Source organism: Lissotriton helveticus, chromosome 11 (genome assembly GCF_964261635.1).
Source record: "Lissotriton helveticus chromosome 11, aLisHel1.1, whole genome shotgun sequence".
Taxonomy (NCBI): Eukaryota; Metazoa; Chordata; class Amphibia; order Caudata; family Salamandridae; genus Lissotriton; species Lissotriton helveticus.
The window spans coordinates 549,179,433-549,198,084 of record NC_136072.1 but is presented as its reverse complement, the minus strand read 5'-3'; the positions used below and the strand labels follow the sequence as shown (position 1 = coordinate 549,198,084).

At 43.2% G+C, this 18,652-nt stretch overlaps 1 protein-coding gene across 5 annotated transcripts in view; it reads left to right on the top strand.

The window, feature by feature from the left end:
• Positions 1 to 18,652, top strand: part of SORBS3 (sorbin and SH3 domain containing 3) — a 349,900-nt gene that overhangs the window by 233,942 nt on the left and 97,306 nt on the right. For 4 of the 5 annotated variants that reach the window (XM_078666295.1, XM_078666292.1, XM_078666293.1 and 1 more), the window contains exon 9: positions 10,845 to 10,931. The exons of the other annotated variant lie outside the window; for it this stretch is intronic. In XM_078666295.1, the coding sequence (XP_078522421.1) occupies positions 10,845 to 10,931 (87 nt within the window). The remainder of the gene's footprint in view (positions 1 to 10,844; positions 10,932 to 18,652) is intronic. 5 annotated transcript variants of the gene reach the window in all.

The window sequence follows — 18,652 nt, the reverse complement described above, 5'->3', positions numbered from 1 at the left end:
AAGTGATTCACAATACATACCAACTTTATTTAACCATGCTTACGGCATTCCTACGGATTCCTTCGGGGACCAGAAGGGTCCCGCTATACAGATATATGCAAGACATTACAGTAGGCCCTTTACATTCTTTACCTCTTAACTGTATTGCATTTTGATTGTTTTGTTCCTACATCCCCAATAACTTCTGTTGGAGCTAAGACTTGAGTTCAGTCTGAACTACCGAAAGGTGAGTCAGTGGTACATTAGTTGTGCTTTTGGCCCGACTTTGCTAATGAATAGCTGGATTAAAGTGTGAGTGTGAACTCAACACAATCTTGTAAAGCCTATTACCGCTCTTCCACCTTGGTCCGTACAGTGACGTCTCACACACATTCTGGACTTATCGGCACCCCCTCTTGGTCCAGTACTTGTTGGTGACACCCCTTTGGTGTACTCCTAGGTTTTGTTGATTGTTGTGTACTGGAAGGTACAGCTGATCCTTTTGAACTTGTATTCACTGCTTGTCCTTGTCCTGTCCACTCAAGGACAGTTCCATTTCGGGGATTTTAGTTGCAGAAATTCATGCTCCGCCTTTCAATAGTACAGTCTCTTAAAATTTAAGGGTGGCTGCATCATGGCACCCACCCTAATCCATTAAACGAGGTCCAAGCTCTTTGGTGCCCTAAAGCTTATCACACCTTAAGGCATTGGAGTTCATTGAGCCTTTGTTCTGCATGATATCACCATATACCTATTTCAGTTCCTGATTTTTCTCCTCTACATCAGAGTCAGCACTCAAGAGGGCCCTGAACACCCTAACGTTGGTGTGGCTCTGCTTAGTATTTTGTGACTTTGTCATAACTTCCAAAGCAGTTCATCCGATTGCTTTGAGATGTATAGCAGTACTTCGACCACCACTACTTTAACTGACCGTTGCCCCGAGCCGCTAATTACTTTAACAGGCTACTTTTAGTTGGCTATATTTAGCACTAGCCAATTCAGAAGCAAGTACCTTATAACAAATAGTGATCAGGCGAAGTGTTATTCAACTTGATGTAATGGTTGGGTCGAAGTAATGGTAATGAAAGTTGTGGCACTAACGTGGATCGTGCAAGTCTGACATCATCAGTGACTCTCCTTAACTTTCCTTCTATGATGGAAATGCCACTTATAAGTACAGCATTGCTGCCCAGGTTGTCACCTTCCTGTCTTGGCTGTAATCCTAATCCCAAACATTGCATCAAGGTGAAGACCAATCTGGTCCCCTGTCACTTAGTGTCATGCTTTACAGAGCAGACATGCCCTGGGATCCTAAACTGTACCTTGATGTCTCAAAAGGACAGCAACGTTGCCAATACTTCTTGCGGTGTTCTGTTCCTCACCAGATTCAACTATGTGTGATAGAGATCGCAATATGATGTTGTAGGAAGCTGGCTCTGTATATATTATACCGAATTGAGGTGCAGAGAGTCCATTGGAATCCCAAAGGTAGGCAGAGGTAAAAGTAAGATAGCACCTTACTCTCCATTTGTGGCTGTATGGGAGAGCAGTAAGCCTTTATCAGAGGGTAGTGTTAAGCATTTGTTGTACACATTCAATTAGCTAATGATGTCACACACTCAAAGACAGCTCAGACCAATTTGTTTGTATAAAAAATATTATTCAGTTATATTTCTTTTCTAGAACCAATCAAGCCTGGCTTGGGTAAGTGTAAGTGATTCTTTTTAAGGCAAGTTGAACAATACAAGCAAGCTGAATGAAAATTACTTTGTTACAGGTATGTAAATACTTTTGAATACAGTGGAAATTAAGGTAGATTAATTTTGATTACTTTTCAGATCTCTTTATGGATTACTTTTTCTACTCAGTGTTATATGCCTAGATATCACACTGGGACATTTCCTAGAGAAAAGGTAAGAAAAGCAGTTTTTAGATATTTGCAGTTTTTCAAGTTCTCATACAAAACCAACTCCACACTTAAAACAATTTTCAGGAAAAGCAGTCAATGCAATCCTATGGAATGAAATTAAGTTATCGGTTTGCAGGTAAGTACACGTTTGTGGGAGTTGGTATTCTGGGGTTAGAACCAGGGTCAAAGATGCACTCTTGAAACACCCTCGGGTGCAGAGTGCTGAGGCCCAATGTTATCCAATGAGGGATAAGGGGCCTCTTGTTGGTGGCTGCTTACAAGCAGGCCACATGGTTGTGGGAGCAAAGCTTCTGGTGTTAGGCTCAGAGCAAAGGGGGATCTGAGTTAGCACCCAAAGTACACCCGCAGCGGCGGCTGGTGCAGGGTGCTGTTTTGGCGTCGGGTGCCCTGTTGTTTTCAATGAGGATTCTCCGCTTTTGGATTTTGGCTGCAGGCTCGGTCCAGGAAGACATCTGGAGGAACCAACAGCTGGTCAGGTAAGTTGGAAGGCTCGGGGACGTAGGTGCACCTCGTGTTCTCTTCTTCAAAGCGCATGATGGCTGGATGCAGGGGTGACTTTTGAGGTCAGATTTCACCTTACCGGGCCACTCACGGTTGGGGAGCTGTCCATGCAGAGTCTGCAGGCGACATCGGGGAGTCCTGGAGGGGTCAACCCATGGTGGACTCTGACTCTGGAGCGATGGGGGGGCCTCGCTGGGACCGGTGGGCCACTCAAACTCGGGCCATAGGCGATGGGTGCAGTGATAGTTCCAGGCGTCTGGTTTCTTTATCCACAGCAGGCTCAGAGTCTGTCTTGGGAGTTTCTTTTGAACAGCGCTGCTGTTAAAAGGAGATCTGGTCTTTGTTGAAGTCAGTCAGTCCTCCCAGGATTCTGGAGGTCGCTGGCTTCAGGACAAGGCAACTTTTGGCGCAGGATCTCTGGATACTGCAGACGGGCCGGGAGTGCTGGGCCCAAGTCAGTTCTTCTCTGCAGTCTCCTCTGCTGGGCATCTTCTTTCGTCCTTCTTCTCCATAGGTTGTGGGAATCCGTCTCCTTGGTTGGTGATGCCCCCTAAATACTGTATTTAGGGGGCGTTTTAGGAGTCTGAGGTCAGTAGCCAATGGGCTACTGACCTTAGGGTGATTACACCCTTGATGTGATTAGCACACGTGGGAGGTGGACACAATCCCTAATCCTAATTGGAGAGTACCAGCCATCTGCAAGATGGCGGGCACTGAAGGGTGGGCTTCACCTCACCTCCCACACCTGAGGGGTGGGGTTGACAGAGGTGGGCACACCTTCTGGGCTGTGCTAATTTTTCTCGCCTGTCTTCCTGCCTAAAAGGAGGGGAGACAGAAAGGGGGCCTGCTCCTGATAGCAGGAGAGGCTGGGGGTCGCATTACATAGGTGGCAAGGCCTTTGAAGCTCCCCTGCCACAGACCACCTCCGCCCAGGAAAGGCTTTGTTCCTGGGCTCAGGGAGCAAAGGTTCCAACCCCAGGAGTCCAGAAACATGTCTCGTGGTGGCAGGCTGCTGTGTACCAGTCATGGAACCCACCAGAGGCTGGTCGTTTTTCAGGGGGCATCTCTAAGATTCCCTCTGAGTGCATTTTTCATTAAATCCCACACTGGCATCAGTGTGGGTTTAATGTGGTGAGAAGTTTGATACCAAACTATCCAGTTTCCAGTAAAGCCATTATGGTGCTATGGAGTTCATAATGACAAAAGAGGTCAATGTACAAATTATTCATAAAGAAAAGGACAGGCACGGAAAACAAGTTCTGAAAAGTGGGGCATGATGAGTAGGATTCCAGTACCGACTGAGGATGTTTATAAATGTCTTATGGTGAGGACAGGATCAGTGGAAGAACAAGTCCACATGTAGGAGTCTGGAGAAATTCAGTCTTGTCACTTCCAGAGGATCACTAAAAGGTGGTTCTTTCAGGCAGCTTTTTCTTGCTGACACTCCTCCACAAGGTTCACTCGATTTGGCACTCTCCAGTCTGCTCTGTTTGCCGTGAGCAAATGTAATCTTCTTATCAAAGGTTTCCGATTTATTTTCTGCCACCTACTTGGAACAAAAGGAGGCTGAGGGAGCAGAGTTGTCTGAGCCTCAGTCTTCTGGTATAATCATTAAATAACCCACACCACTGGTCTTATGGACCTTTGCTAGCTGACAAGTTGATGTAAGGAGCAATCCTCTACATAACAATAAATCTTTAACATTTTTCAGTTCAGTCAATAAAAAAATTTAACTAAGGTTAAGGGTTTTATTTTTCTTTCTTTAGTCATTAATTTCTTTATTCAGCAAGTATTCATCTTAAATTTTAGTATGAAAATATAATTTATGAATCAATATTTGATTATAAAATAGAATACTATTTTAGTTATAATCACAGTTAATACTGAAATAATACAACAAGCATGTTCCATAAAGGAAAATCCCTAACTCAGAGATGCGCCCCAGCCAGAGTGGAAGGAATCCCAGAGAGGAAGGTTTGGAATCTAGCTGTTACTCTAGGAACATGCACACATATAAACACACAAAATCTATGCTGCAACATTATTTTCTGTTTGTCTTCTTCATCCTCCAATAGAATATCAGCAAACCCCCCATTTTCTCAGAGGTGCACAATAATTGGCTTCCAGACATTGAACATTGAAAAACATAATGTTGATGTTCTGCGGTCCAGACAGTTGTTCCCATGAATCATTCTTCAGGTCACATTCTCTTCTCTTGGTTAGAACTCACTTTTAGTAGTCTAATAATTAACAAATGCTTATGCACTAGCTAACAGAAGGCTTCTGGAAAAATACAGCATTTGAAATTTGAAAAACAATGTGCACAAAAAAACTATTCAATGTGGAAAATGCCTTTAACTGTTCATGCATTAATTTTCAGTTAAAATGGCATCAGCAGTTATGCTAAGTTAAATCACCACTTTTATTCATTTGTAGGACTATATATAACATTTAAGTAGGATTACAGGCTACAAATTTTGCATTTGGCGTATGTTTCATTTAAACGTAAAAGTTGCACATTATTAATAAAAGCACATTGTCTGTGAATAAAATTTGTGTCAACATGGCCCTGAAGTCATTCTTCGCAAGCTGCTGCAGTTTTGACTTTCTGGAGAAAAACTGACCTTTGGTTGTTCAATGTAGATTAATTTAAACTAGTCTATGCCACTAGAAATGCGACAGGGTTAACTGAATTATGTGCCAATAAAAGTCAAATAATGAAGCGTAATGTAGCTCATTTTGTGATAGTATTACCTTATTTTTTGGGGGGTAATTTTTACACATAAACACTATCCAGGGTAAAGTTTCACAACATTAGGCCAAATTTGACACCCAACTATGATACCCAAATGCAACAGAAAGGTGACCAGTCAACCTTTGCGAAGTGCCTTCCACTGCATAGCAACACGTGTGGCCTCATTTTTAGCAACTTTGAATGCGTTTGAGTGAGATTTTTGTTGTTGTTAATAACAGCAGATTATGCAGCAGATAATCGAGTAAATTGAAAATGCGGCAAATCAATAAATATGCAGAACATGCCTCCAGCCGCAAAATCACGATTCCAGTAGCCTGTATATAGTACATTTAACCAAAGTTCCCAGAAAGACAAGTGTGAATATAGTTGCACCATATAGGTTGAGTGTGTATGTGTAAAACACTGACGTTAATCTGCCTTTTGTATAATACCACAGTTTTTAAGGTAATCCGGGAAGGACTTTTAAAATGGTTGTGAGGTTTTTGTCATAGTCCAGACGCTGGCTCGACTCCAGCCATGTGAATAGGCGAGTTCAAGGCCAGGCATGTTACCTGGGACAACACGACATTTGCCTGGGGCGGCAGAATGCTTTCATTTGAGGAAACCATTTAATCTGAGCCGATTATATTTATTACCAGAGTCTCAGCGTATCAAAAAGCAGGTAAACGAGATGCTTGCTTAATGCTCCTTTTGAGATGCATGTATGCCTCTTAAGAGCAGCCTTCACTGTGGTGTCAGTGAGAAAACAAAAATACCCTGCTTGTTTAAAAGGTAAAGGTGTGCCATTTTCACTCTTAAAAAACGGAACATTACCTGTTTTAAAAATACTAATAGCACATTTTATTTTTAATTTCGTTTTAAAATGTAATTTGTTTTAAATTGTTTTCACTTCAGTGAAGTATCTAAGCTGAATTTTTTCTTTTAATGTGGAACATACATTTGTGATTTACAAGGTTTGAAAATGGCATTGGATTTGTTTGTGTGAGAGTGGTTGTGTGTGCACGTGTGCCGGGCAGGGTGAGAGAGCATACTTCAGCATTTTTGTCCTGGGCAGCAAAACTGTAGGGTTGTCCCTGTGTGTGTTCCCATGTTCAATGGGTAAAGGGTGAAAGTTTTTACTGTTTGACCTGGGTCTAAAATCGGATTATGGGTGAAAGTGTTTGGTGGTTGACCTGTTCCTAAGAGAGGGCCATAAGATCTGTGTGTGGAACAAAGAGAATTAGTGGGATAGGGAGAAAAGGTATATAAATCAAGGTATGTAATAAGCTGCGTATATGTGACAATGTGCTGCCGAACTTGGAACTGGGAAATCTTGTTCGAGTCCTGGTGGTATTCTTTTCTTCATTCAAACTTGCGGGCCCATAAAGCGCTATCTGATGAATAGAGGTTATTAACTGAGGCTAGTCATTGTATGAATACATTTAAATAACGTGAACCACATAAGGCTCCACAAGGAAAAAAGAGAACGCTAAAGTTTTCAAACCACAAAGGTTTATTAAAGGTCAAAATTGTTTACAGATTCAAAATCAATAACATTAGTGTCAATTCAATAATCAATACTTAAATACATTAGTTAATACCCTACTCTGCTCTAAGCTGTCCTAAAATTGGACAAAGCATGTCTGATCTGTAACCTACTCTTCACTAGCTTAAAATCATACAATTCTAACATTTGCCACACCTACAAATAGTTCCCATAAAATGGTCTAATCTGGTTAGGGTATAAAGACACAATCTTGAGGTTATTAGTTTCTCAGGATCCTCCCCGATACAGCTTCTCGAAGCATCTTTCAAACTTACAATATCTGCAACAAAGAGAGCTGAATTGGACCAGCCTGTAGTATGCAGGTTTACCATTGTAATTGAATTGGGTTGGGGCATTCTACAGTTATCACATAAAATAAAATTCACACGTGCTTTGAGCAGACAGTCCCTCCTTATTTATCCATTCACTGCTACTAAATGCGGCTATAAATCTATGCCATACCCCCTGCCACCCCTTTCCCCAAGGACTTACTTCTCCCCTTGGTCAGACTCTTTATGTTCATAGTGGGTTCCTATACTAGATAGTTTTATAACTAATGGATACATGCTTTTCTCACTGACTTTATACATTTCTATTACTACAGACCCACAAATTCATGCCTATAATAATGAACGTCTATTAACCGACATGATCACGATATCCTGTTGTCTCGAATTGTATAGCGACATTTAAATTGTTCAAAATGTATTAATATTGAACACTCTGATCAGAACTGTATTCACAGAATCTACGAACCTGCTTTTGCATGATCGATATTTCCATTAGAAAATTTCAATATATATTTTTTTAATGACGTAAAAGAAAAAAAATTACATTCGAAAGAAAACAAATACACATTGCGCTTTTAAAATGTTTTTACTCAGTTTTACCAAAGACTAAGGTAAATGAAAAGAGAACAACATAGAAGCCCAAATTGCAGCTATCAGGTACCCGGTTAGGCAACGTTCACAACAATGTTTCTTCTTAGTCGTGTTATCATTACATTGGATCGTCCATAATCCTCCCCAGTTTCATTGTGCATGATCTCAACCCCCCACAACAGTAAAGGATCAGATCAGACAATTCCCAGCATATTGTTGTAGTATTTGGTTTAAGTTCAACTTCAAATTTCAGGACCATCCTTGCTTGTTCATCAGTTTATGTCACTTCTCATTGGTTCAAACTATCATTGTTGTGGACTAATCTGGTTCTTCCCTTCCTCCCCTGAACATGCGAGTTATTAGGGTATATTATTATGTAGTGCTCCAGTCTCTGTGTTGCCCCTGAGTCCTCGATTTTCCCGTTTTGGCTCATGGAGGCATGGTCCCAGGTGGGTCTGAAATGTCTTGTTTCATTTCTGCCCATGTTCTCAGGTCATCTACTAGTTTATCATCCCATTTTACTAGTCTCATATGGGCCTCCTCCTCAGTTGTCCATTGTATCAGGCCTCTTTTCCAAGCGCTGCCAGCAGGCGCTCTTGGGCTCGCCCAGTATACAGCTCTGTGCCTCTTGGCTTATGTTGTGCCTAGTGTAAATACTTTTATCTTTACATGTTTTTGTTTTTTTCCCCTGGGGAGGATATTTAGATGTAGCTTTTGAGTGTTAAAAGTGTTGCCACCCTTTGTTTATTTGCCTATTGTGTGGGCCACTACCGGCCAGAAAGTTTGTATCGTGTGGCATTGCCAGGTCATGTGCAGGAAGCCTGCTTCAGTCTGCCCACATCTTCAGCAGCTTGCTATGATTGTTAGATTGTATGTAGCTTGACTGGGGTCTAATACGTCATGTGGATTTAATTGTATTGTATAACCTTGAATCTGGCATTACTAGAGACTGTCCGTACTCTTCGTCATACCTCCCACCATTCTTTGTTTCCCTCTAGCGCAGCATGCCATGTGTTTTAAGTTGCTAATGGTGTAGCTGGTTTGTCTGCCCGCAACGCCCGGTATAAATGAGAGCTCGCACATCTGCACCCCGGGCGGGTGAGTGGCATGACCATTGTGTTGGACTCTGGGTTGGGGGTGCCGGGTAGGAGGTCCATAGCCCTTTGGCCGATTCAGCTAACTTTGCATACTGGAGAAACTGTCCTGCATTCAGCTCAAATGTTGTCTGGGCCTCGCCAAAGGTAATATATCAGTTGTCTAGGTATAGGTTGGCCAGTGTTAAACCTCACCCTCTTCTATTTTCCCACTGACCTGGCCCTGCCTATCAGCGTGAATCAGGAGATGTCCTGTGCAAAGGCCGGGCGTTTGAGCACTGTTGTGATAGCCCTGTCCCATGTGCGACCGATGTGCCTGATTATTTATGGGAGATGATGTGTAATTCCTCTGCCCTTCATCAGTAGTGTAGGTAATGACTCTCCCTCATGTTCCTTCCGTTAGTCTTTTCTCCCAATTTCCCCTTTCATCTACCACTGCACTGCATGTTGTAGGTGGGTAGCTATATAGTTAAATTCTAGGTCCGGGACTCACCTTGCTCCCCTTTCCCACTCATGTTCCGTGTCTCCAATCGTACACTGCTTCTTTTGCCCATCCAGATCAAGTCTATCAATGCTTGATCGAGAAGTTCGAACAAGTGCCTTGGGATTGAGCGTGCGGCTTCCTCTAAGACATATAGGATCTGGGCAAGACCACTGTCTTTGGGACCGCAATCCTGCCCACGACTGACAATGGGAGCCTGTTCCAAAATCTAATTAATTCTTGAAGCCCAATCCGAGACTCGCCCCATATTCAGTTTATGGCTATTTGCCTCGTCTAGTGTGAAGCATGAAAAAATCCTTTCACTGGTCTCAGCTCAGCATCCTGTGATTCTTTGCAAATCACTTAATCTTCCCGTGCTTACAAAAAAAGTGTAATGTAATCTAGTGATCCTGTAAAGCGCTCTTATGTCCTTGTGCCAAGTTATATAAAACTGCAGAAACAAAAAGAAATCTTGCTTAGAGGCTTTCCTTAGCATTCAGGTTTCAAACTTTTGAAGTCTGAGAAAAGTACAGTAGGAATAAAGGAATTGGGTAACCTAGTTCTGGTTGCTTTCTACTGAGCTAATATAGGCACAAGTAAAAAACTGGTTTACTCAAGTTTGATTTATTTATTAATATAGAAAACAAAATGATCAAAGTCCTCACTGCAAATAAAATTATTTAACAAAAGTATAAAATAGGAGATGGGTAAGTCTATAGTTTCTGTGCAAAACAATAAAATGCCTGTTAGGGTGGTCAGAAAAGGAGAAACATTATTAAATCCTTAATACTCAAACATAGAAACGTGGCTGAGAAAATCTATGGGGAAAACACACAACACAAAAAAGTGATGGGTAGAACACTTAGGTTAAGGAAACATCTTCGAGGCATAAAGCAAGAAAACAATAGAAATACAAGTGTTCTCTAATACTGCTTTAGTTAAAAAATACCCTTTTGTAAAAGGGCGCTTGTTGATGTGACCACAAGTAGGGTAGAAGTGTCGTTTGACAGCTAAAACTGAGTTCTTGAAATCATTCTGTATAAAGAACAGTATGGCAATGCTCTTCAGACACATTAAGACTTCAGCCACAATTCTGCCTTTGGACAACAATCCAGTATTTTTGGGCTAATATCTAGGCGGGTGTTAAACCAACCGTAAGCCAATGGGAGTGCACTGACTGCATACATTGAAGATAGAAGAAACACTGCCTGTAAGACATCTTATTTAGGGAAGTCCACACATAGAAGACACAATTAATACCTACCCAGGGGAGACCATAACATCAGGCCAACAGCCACCTGAGGAGGCCGGGTCCATCTTTAGAATCCATGTCTACAAATAACAGATTCCTTAGGAATGTATCAACAATGGAAAGACCTTTCTTAGTTTGGAGAGGAGTCGATATTGGACCCACACGTTCATCTTTTGCGCATGTTTTCCGTCAAGGGTCAGACTAGAGAAAGGAATGCAGTGATTTCACAGTTTCTGGGCACCTCTTGGCTGGAAAAGGAAAGGCTTTACAGAAAGTAGGGTTGATGGTCAACAGGCCTATTATAGGATACATATCCAACTGCAGAGGCCCTCTGTCATTAGACACGTCTGTGTGGTGACGGGCAGATGATGTCAGAGGGTTATGTGTGATAGAGACAGGTGTGTGGCATGTACAGGGTGACAGGTAACCTTCATCTTCCCTTTTAGGTGTTGCTGGAGAAGGAGCTCACTCTCTTCAGTGACGAGTTGGACCAGGACATGCGGTCCATGGAGATGCGCTGGCAGCCTGGGCAGGTACCCCCTTCAGCTCCATCCTCCTCTGCTAGCCTCGATTGGCGCTCGCAGCATGCCTCCTGCTTGGACTGTGCCAATCACCTGTCAGTGCTATGCCTCTGCTGTGCAGGCCTTGCCACTGCATTTTTGCTGCAACAACTCCATGCAAACTAAGCTAGCATGGCTCTATCAAACCACGGCCTCTGCTTTGCCATCACTGTTGTGCCAATCGATTACTTCTCGTATACCAGCACTGCTCCGACAGTCCATAACCAACTAATTAACTAATAGATATATTTATTGAACTTTTATAATACACTGCATGTCACCTAATGTCACTTCCGAATGAGGAATTATGATTGATTTCCAAGCTTCTACATCGATATTCTGCCAATGCATCAATATAGCATCCCCGCTGCCACAGCTGTTATTCTAGACGTGTATCCATACTCAGTACTAGGAGTGTCGGTACCCTGGTGATAACCCGTTAGTTCCCATACCTCTCAGGGACCTTCATGTTACCTCATAACAATGTGCACCCCAGAACCTCTACTCTATCGATGCCCAGGATACCTGCCTCCTTAGATCCCATGTGCCCTTTGTCTAGCCCCTGGACCATTACTCACTTTCTCAGTACCCAGGCACCTAGTAGTGCCATGTACGGCAGTGAACTTTGGGGAGGTTTATGCACTAACAAACTTGACTCGATTCAGAATTGTTTTCTGAGAACTAGTATTGGGGTTCCAGGTTGTGCTCCTCTGAATACAAATCGGGCTCCCAAATGTTGATATATTTATGCATTAATATGACTATCAAATCGTTGCGTGTCTCATCTCCGTTACTTCAGAGCACTAGAAAAAAACAGACATTTAAATACATCGAAAAGCAGGAGACAAGGAAGAATGGAGTTCTCCCTGATGAGCATCATTCACACCTGATGTTCTTTGTCAGAAACTCCGGAGCAGCACGGAGATCCATTAGAAGTCGAGTCTAAATTGTTCCATATTGGCAACAGCCGTGCCTGCCAAGTATTACTTTAAAATGTTGTGTTCTTAATGATATGAAATTTGGCAGGTTTTAGCTTTTACGCTTGGTTTAAGATCACTACTAAGGCATTATGTGACATGAAATAACGCTAATCTAGATTTCCTCAAGTGTTCGCTTCTAGCGGCCCAGGCCATGCGGTGAACGGATCCTCCATTTCAAGTCACGGATTGGACACCAAAGAAAAGGTAATTCATGTCCAGTAGCAGATTGGACGCAAAAGAATAGGTCAACTATGTCCAGTCACAAACTAGACAACGAGAAATCAATCAACCATCTCCAGTCACAGATTGGACAGAAAAGAATAGGGCAGCCATGTCCAGTCTTGGATTGGACATTGACGAATGGGTAATCCATGTTCAGTAACAGATTGGACAATGGGGAATCAGTCATCGATATCCAATCATGGATTGGACAGCGAGAAATCTGTAACCCAGGTCCACTCACGGATTTGACAGTGAAGAATAGATTATCCATAGTCAGTTGTGGATTGGACCACAAGGAGTCATTCATCCATGTTCAGTCATGGACTGGAAAACGAGGAATCCGTCACCCATGTTCGATCCTGGATTAGTCACAGACTGGACCATGAAGAGTACACCAGCCATGGGTTGGACACTGTAGAGAGTAGTTTCAGTTTATTTATTTTGCAGAGTTACTTAAAACCAATGCAATACATGCAAAAAATAAAACCATATATAAAAAATTCGACCACAGTAATAAAATGTCATCATAATGGAAATGTGAAACACTTCTGTTGCTTACGAGTTACAAAATACAGATTTAGACATGCAGGAGCAACCTATGTAAGTAACCCAGTCACCTGCATCGAATGGTGCTCCCCCTGCAAAAATTAATAGTCCAAAGACTCCAATGCCCAAAAACTTTAGTGTCAGTTTGGCATTTTTGCCTGGGCCGCTTTGAGAAATCTAACTAGTCTAGTGTTCAATTGTGGTGATGCTGGGTCGAAGCATGGCAAAACTGCCTGCCTCCTTGTCCGAATCCCCCTTTGATTAAAGGGGATTTTTAGCAGTTGCCTCCTTTCTTGAAGCATCTCTGTGCAAGAACAAATGGTGTGGATTATGTCCCCCTGGCCGTTTTTACACAGACTGCATACTGTGAGAGTCTGCACCCTTTTCCATGGTGGAAGATGCTGCGTGCATTGCTTCACTCGAGTCGTAGCATTAGGAATTTTAATTTCAGTGCTTTTGAGTAGCCCAGGTCAAAGTATTGTTGCGGGGCTAGGGTCTTGTACGAATTCAAAGTCATCCAAGTGTGCGCTCTGGTGTGAAAAAGCAGCTTTGTCCTCCACCAGTGACTGTTTTTTCAACGACTTCCACCCTAATTTTTTTTTAATTAAATGGTGACACTGTGTATTCCATAAGGGCGATAAGCCCGTGTTTGCCAGTGCCTCCTGAAGGTGCAGTCTTGCGGGCAAATTCTCCCTCTGTTGGAGATCTTGCCACAGCAGGTTATTTAATGTGTTAGGGTTCGATATTCTGATTTTATTCCAACAGTTGATGTATACTCCATATCTCACCCAGGTTTGCTTTATCCGGCCAAACTCCAGTCGAAGTTGTGCCGGGGAGGTATAATTTGGGAGGCTGAACATAGTTCTGTATGCTTTTACAAGCGTTTTGTCCAGAAGATTGGTATCTCTCCCGCACAGTGCTTAACTACCATAGGTAATAGTAGGTAGAATTTTGGCCCGAGCTACCACTAAAAAAGGGCTCAGCGTAGGGCCCAGTAGTTTGGCTGATAGACTTTTCATTGTTAAGGCAAGGACCATCCCTTTCCTTTAGATCTCTTCTTGTTGACGGGTAAATGATCCTTCTTTATCTAAGTAGACTCCCAGATACTTATAAGTCTCCGTTGGTTCAATGTGTTTGCCGCCTAGATGCCATAGGTAGCTCTTTTTTTCGTTTGCTGTTAATTGTCATGGCCCTGGTTTTATTAAGGTCTATTGAGAGGCTATTTTCTTCTACGTAGACCTGCAGACCATTAAGAAGATGTTGCAAGCCAACTACCATTTGGCTAAGTAAGACTACGTTGTCCGCGTATAGTAGGTTGGACAATGAGGTGCCCCCTAGTCTGGGCGCATGGGAATTACAGGTGTTAAGTGTCTGTGTTAAGTCTGCCATGAATACGTTAAATAAGATAGGGACCAGCACGCAACCCTGTTTAAGTCCTTTCATTGTTTTAACTTTTCTTGAGAGATGGGACCCTGATCCTAATTTGACCTCTACCCAGGTAACGTTATGTAAAAGCATTATCATTGATAGAAGGGTGTTTGGGATGCCCCATCTGGCTAGTTTAGTCCACAGTTTGGACCTCTCCACGTTGTCAAACGTGGCACTGAAGTCGATGAAACAGACATGCAACTGTGTTTTCCTCATTTTTGTCGTATCCGTTATCAAAGATATTGCCATGATGTTGGATATCGTGCCGGAGTTTTTTCGGAATCCTGTCTGATTTAGCGGGATTATTTCATTATTTTCTGCCCAAGTTGTCAATTCCTTCAGTAGTGTTCCCGCAAAGTATTTGGCCTCATTATCGATCAGTGCTACTAACCGATAATTGGCTGGCTGGCCCTTGCCGCCACTTTTATGGATCGAAATGATCGTTGAACCTTTCCATGAATCTAGGATAGTGCATAGTCATTTTACTTCCAGAAATAGTGGATGGAGTATTTCTGCCCAGTCTTCCGGCCTTTCTTTAAACACTGCTGGTGGGATTCCATTTGGGCCCGGCGCTCCTTCCTTTCTTCCCTTCCTGATCAGTTCCCTGATTATTAGCTGATCAGTGATGAGTGGACTTTCCTCCTAATGATGGATTAAGTCGTGAGAATTGAGTGTGTCATTTGCCCTTAATCGGATAGCAGCGGCGGAGCTGTCAGGGAAGTTGTTGTTGCCTCTTTCCCTTCTTCCTATCTTGGTATAATGTCAATCCGTGTCTGCTCTGGTATGGGCTGATTGTTGCTTTGGCTATTGAAGTGGGAGTTTAAGTAGCTTGCCCAGGTTTCCTCTACAATGTAGGAAATAAGTCCCCCATAATGCGGGTATATGATAGTGTTTACTGTTTTCCAGAAACGATCGCTGGCATTATGCTTTATATTGTGCAAGAGTTTTGCCCAGAAGACCTGTTCGTTATTATTGTTAATGTTCCATTTCAGCTTTTTTAGTTGAGTTCTTTGTTGCCGCAAGGATAAGAGGAGCAGTGTGTTCCCTGGTTCATGGCATAGAGATCTTATAGAGCCATTTATCATTCTGTTAAGTGCTTTTATTTGCATTCTTTGAACCTTGGTTATCTTTTCCTTTTGTGTCTGCACCGGAAAACTCCTTGTTTTCATGTCCGTAGCCTTTAAGTTGCTGAGGTTAGTTGTGAAGCATTCCCAGGTTTGTATCAGGTTCTTTTCGAGCGGTTGAGCGAGTAAAAGATGGATTGCTGTGTCTGTTAAGGATTCTATGCTTTCTGTCGTAAACTTGATCCTCTTATTATTTGTTGTATGACTTGAGCCTATATGTGGAGCAGGATGAATGCTAGTCGGAGCAGTTGCCGCTAGAATAGTCTCTTGTGGACGGTGGTCGTTGTCCCCTTAGTCGCCCATTCTAAAGACTGTTATGTGTTGAAACAATGAGAGGCTGACAAACGTGTAATCTAAAAGCGAGTTTGTTAGTTCAGTATCGTAGCTTGCCACTGGAGGAGTATCACCGTCTGTTCTTCCATTGAGGGCCCTAAAATATAGGTGTTCTAGTTCTTCCAGCAGGAGTCTGTTTACCCTGTTAGGCCGCCCATGTGTAAAGGATCCTTGTGTTGGTACATTGTAATTTAACGATTGGAGGCAGACTTCCTTTGCTTTGGATGATCCCATTAGATATAGATTCAAGTCCCTTAATAGTATAAGATTTAGGCTTTCAGCGCGGTCTAGATAAGAAGTTATTTGATCGGTTAACTTTATTGAGTCAATTGCTGTCCGTTTTGTGTGGATGTATACGTTAAACAGAGTTACTTCGTTTTGTGCCCCTACCATGGAAAGAGTTAGTTTGACTGCTAAAGCTACATCTGTTTCCGGGCCAGTTGCCACCGCTGTTGATATGGATGTTGTTGAAATATAGGTTGCCTGTCCCCCTGGAGAATGGCCCATTTTGCTACCCTTAACGGCCGGACGGTCAAAGCAAAGGAACCCGTGTATGTATAGTGGTTCCATAAGCCATGTTTCCTGTAGCATAATAATCTCAAGGTTATTAAGATATTGCAGGAATTCTGGGTCTTGAATTTTTGATGCTAAGCCGTTAACGTTCCACGAGCAGAGGCGTGTCGCTGGTTCTTTTTGTCTATTGTTGCCAGGGTCTAAATGGTTATTATGTCATTGAGTTGCTGTGGGAAGGTTTATGGTTCTTGTAATTAGATCAGCGTTCCAGGAGTTGCGTCCGCGTGTCATTTCAGCCCTAGGAGATCCATGTTGTATGCCTTGGTTGAAAGCCCATCTCGGCGTTGAAGGGCCAAGTGCCCCTCTTAGTACAGAGGTTGAGGTCCTTGAGCATTCTTTGGTACCTGACCTTGGGCTCGAGTTTAGTAGCGGTGCTGGATAGGCTGGAGGTTGGTTGGGGCCGATTTGGATGCCCCAGTCTTTAAAGGTGAGATGGTGATTTAGTACTCTCTGGGCTGTTGCGGCTGATTTCTATAATGCCCTTGTCATTTCTGGCTTGGTTGGATTATCTGCAGTGAGAAACTCTATTGGGAGTAAGTCTGTTGTTTTCAGGTCTGCTAAAGTGGGTATGGCCTGAAGTAATTTTAGAATGTTGCCTCTGTTCAGCAAATCGTGGTGTCCTTTTTAATATACTCTTGTTTGAGCAATGTGTATCTCGGGGCCAATGGCGTATCATTTGGGGGATAGGTTGTGATTTCGAGTGGCCCCTTCCATTTGGCAGCGGGGTTTTGTTGTGTTAGCCAATGAGGCTCATTTTGATCTAGTTTTACAACTGCACGAATGGCATTAAAATCTTTTTCCATATTTGTTGTTGAAGTTGAGCTTCCTAGTTGACTCTGTTGTTGCCAGGGGAGAAAAGCCTGAGGTGGTTGGTCAGGAGCTATCCTCGCTTGCTTCCCCTCCGTTGAGGTTGCCACTATCTGAGTTGTGCAGATCATTTTCGTTGCTGTTTCATCATTTCCAGCTGGAGGGACGGTGGGAAGTTGCCCAGTTTCCTGCCGGGTAGGCTCCTGGTTACTATCCTTTGCTAGGGCTGTAATTTTATGCTGATCAGCAAGCCCAGCATGCCAATTTGAGTTAGATCTGGTGGTTTGTAGAGGAGGTTCGGGGACTGAACTGTTGACGGCTTTGTCCCTTTCAGACCCAGGGGCCACCTCAGCTTGCTTCAAAGACCTTTCCTCTGTTACTGCTTGAGGCCCTCCAAGGTTATAGGAACAGGACGGTGCTGCTATGTCTTGATGGTTTTTTGTGTGAGCCAAATTATATTGAGTGTCTCCCTCTTTTGAAGCAATGATTGGATTCGGGCATTGTTTACTGAAAATTGAATAAGTGGCTGCTTGATTGAGAGAGTAATTTCTGATTGCGACCTTTTCTTTTCAACTGGCGTCATTGTTTGGCATTCGTTTTTGTCTGAGCTGGAGTGACTGAAGCTGTCTTTGAAAGGTAGCTGCTGCTGCCAGTGGTGTCCGCTCTTTGTTTTGTGTCGGTTTTAGTGTTTTTACAGAACTGCTTTAAATTTCTGTCCGCAGTCGGGAGTGCGATGAAGTCGTCAGTGGGGCAACTAACACTGGCAGAGCAGGTTGATTTGTTCTTCAAAATGAAGTTGTCAGTGGGGCAACTAACACTGGCAGAGCAGGTTAATTTGTTCTTCAACTCGTTGAGCCCGGTGGAAAGCATTGTCGGAAGAGTTGCCAGCTTGTCCACTATCTGGCTACACCCGCATTGGAGGTATGTCTCTGTTTGTGCCCTTCTTATTAGTGCATTGAGTTCCCCCAGTTTGTCATCAATCCCCGATGTAAGCACTGCCAGAGTGTTTAATAGTGAAAGCTGTATGTCCATCTTGTCTGATTGGTATTGTAGCGCCTCCACTGACAGTTGCATGGTTTTTAGGAGGGAGGCCCAGGCGCTCCCATCCTGCAGATTTGGGTCCCCCCGCTCCTTTGGGCTCACTTCCTTATTTACCCACGAGGGCTGATTGTCCGATGAAGGTGGGTGCAGGTGCGTCATCTTCTCCGTGAGAGGACCCGTCTGTTGGTCTGGGGAGTATGCTGCCAGCATGTTGTCCTCCCATTCCTGTGTTTTTAAATAGGATAAAACAGCCCTACCATAATCCTGTTTTGGAGATTTTAGGTTGGCTGGCGGGGGTGTCGTCTTATGACTGACTTGGCTATTGGGGCTAAGGTCACACTTAGCTGTATTAATCATATCGCCATTAGATATGTTTAAATATTGGGATCCAATGTCGAATTCTTCGGCTGCCCATGGGGAGTGATGTTTGGTCAGCTTGTCTTCTAGGCTGGATGCATCTGACCCGGACTGCTTGCTCCAGTTGATCTGTTGTCCTTTTTCCTTTGCCGGTGAATGGCCTCCTTCTGTTAGGGTCGGTAGTGCTTGCGCAGTCAGAGGTGCTCCTAATGTTATGATTGGAGTTGTTGCAATTATAGAGTTAGCTGCTGTTATTAAATTCTGAGCTTCTACTTGCGGAGAT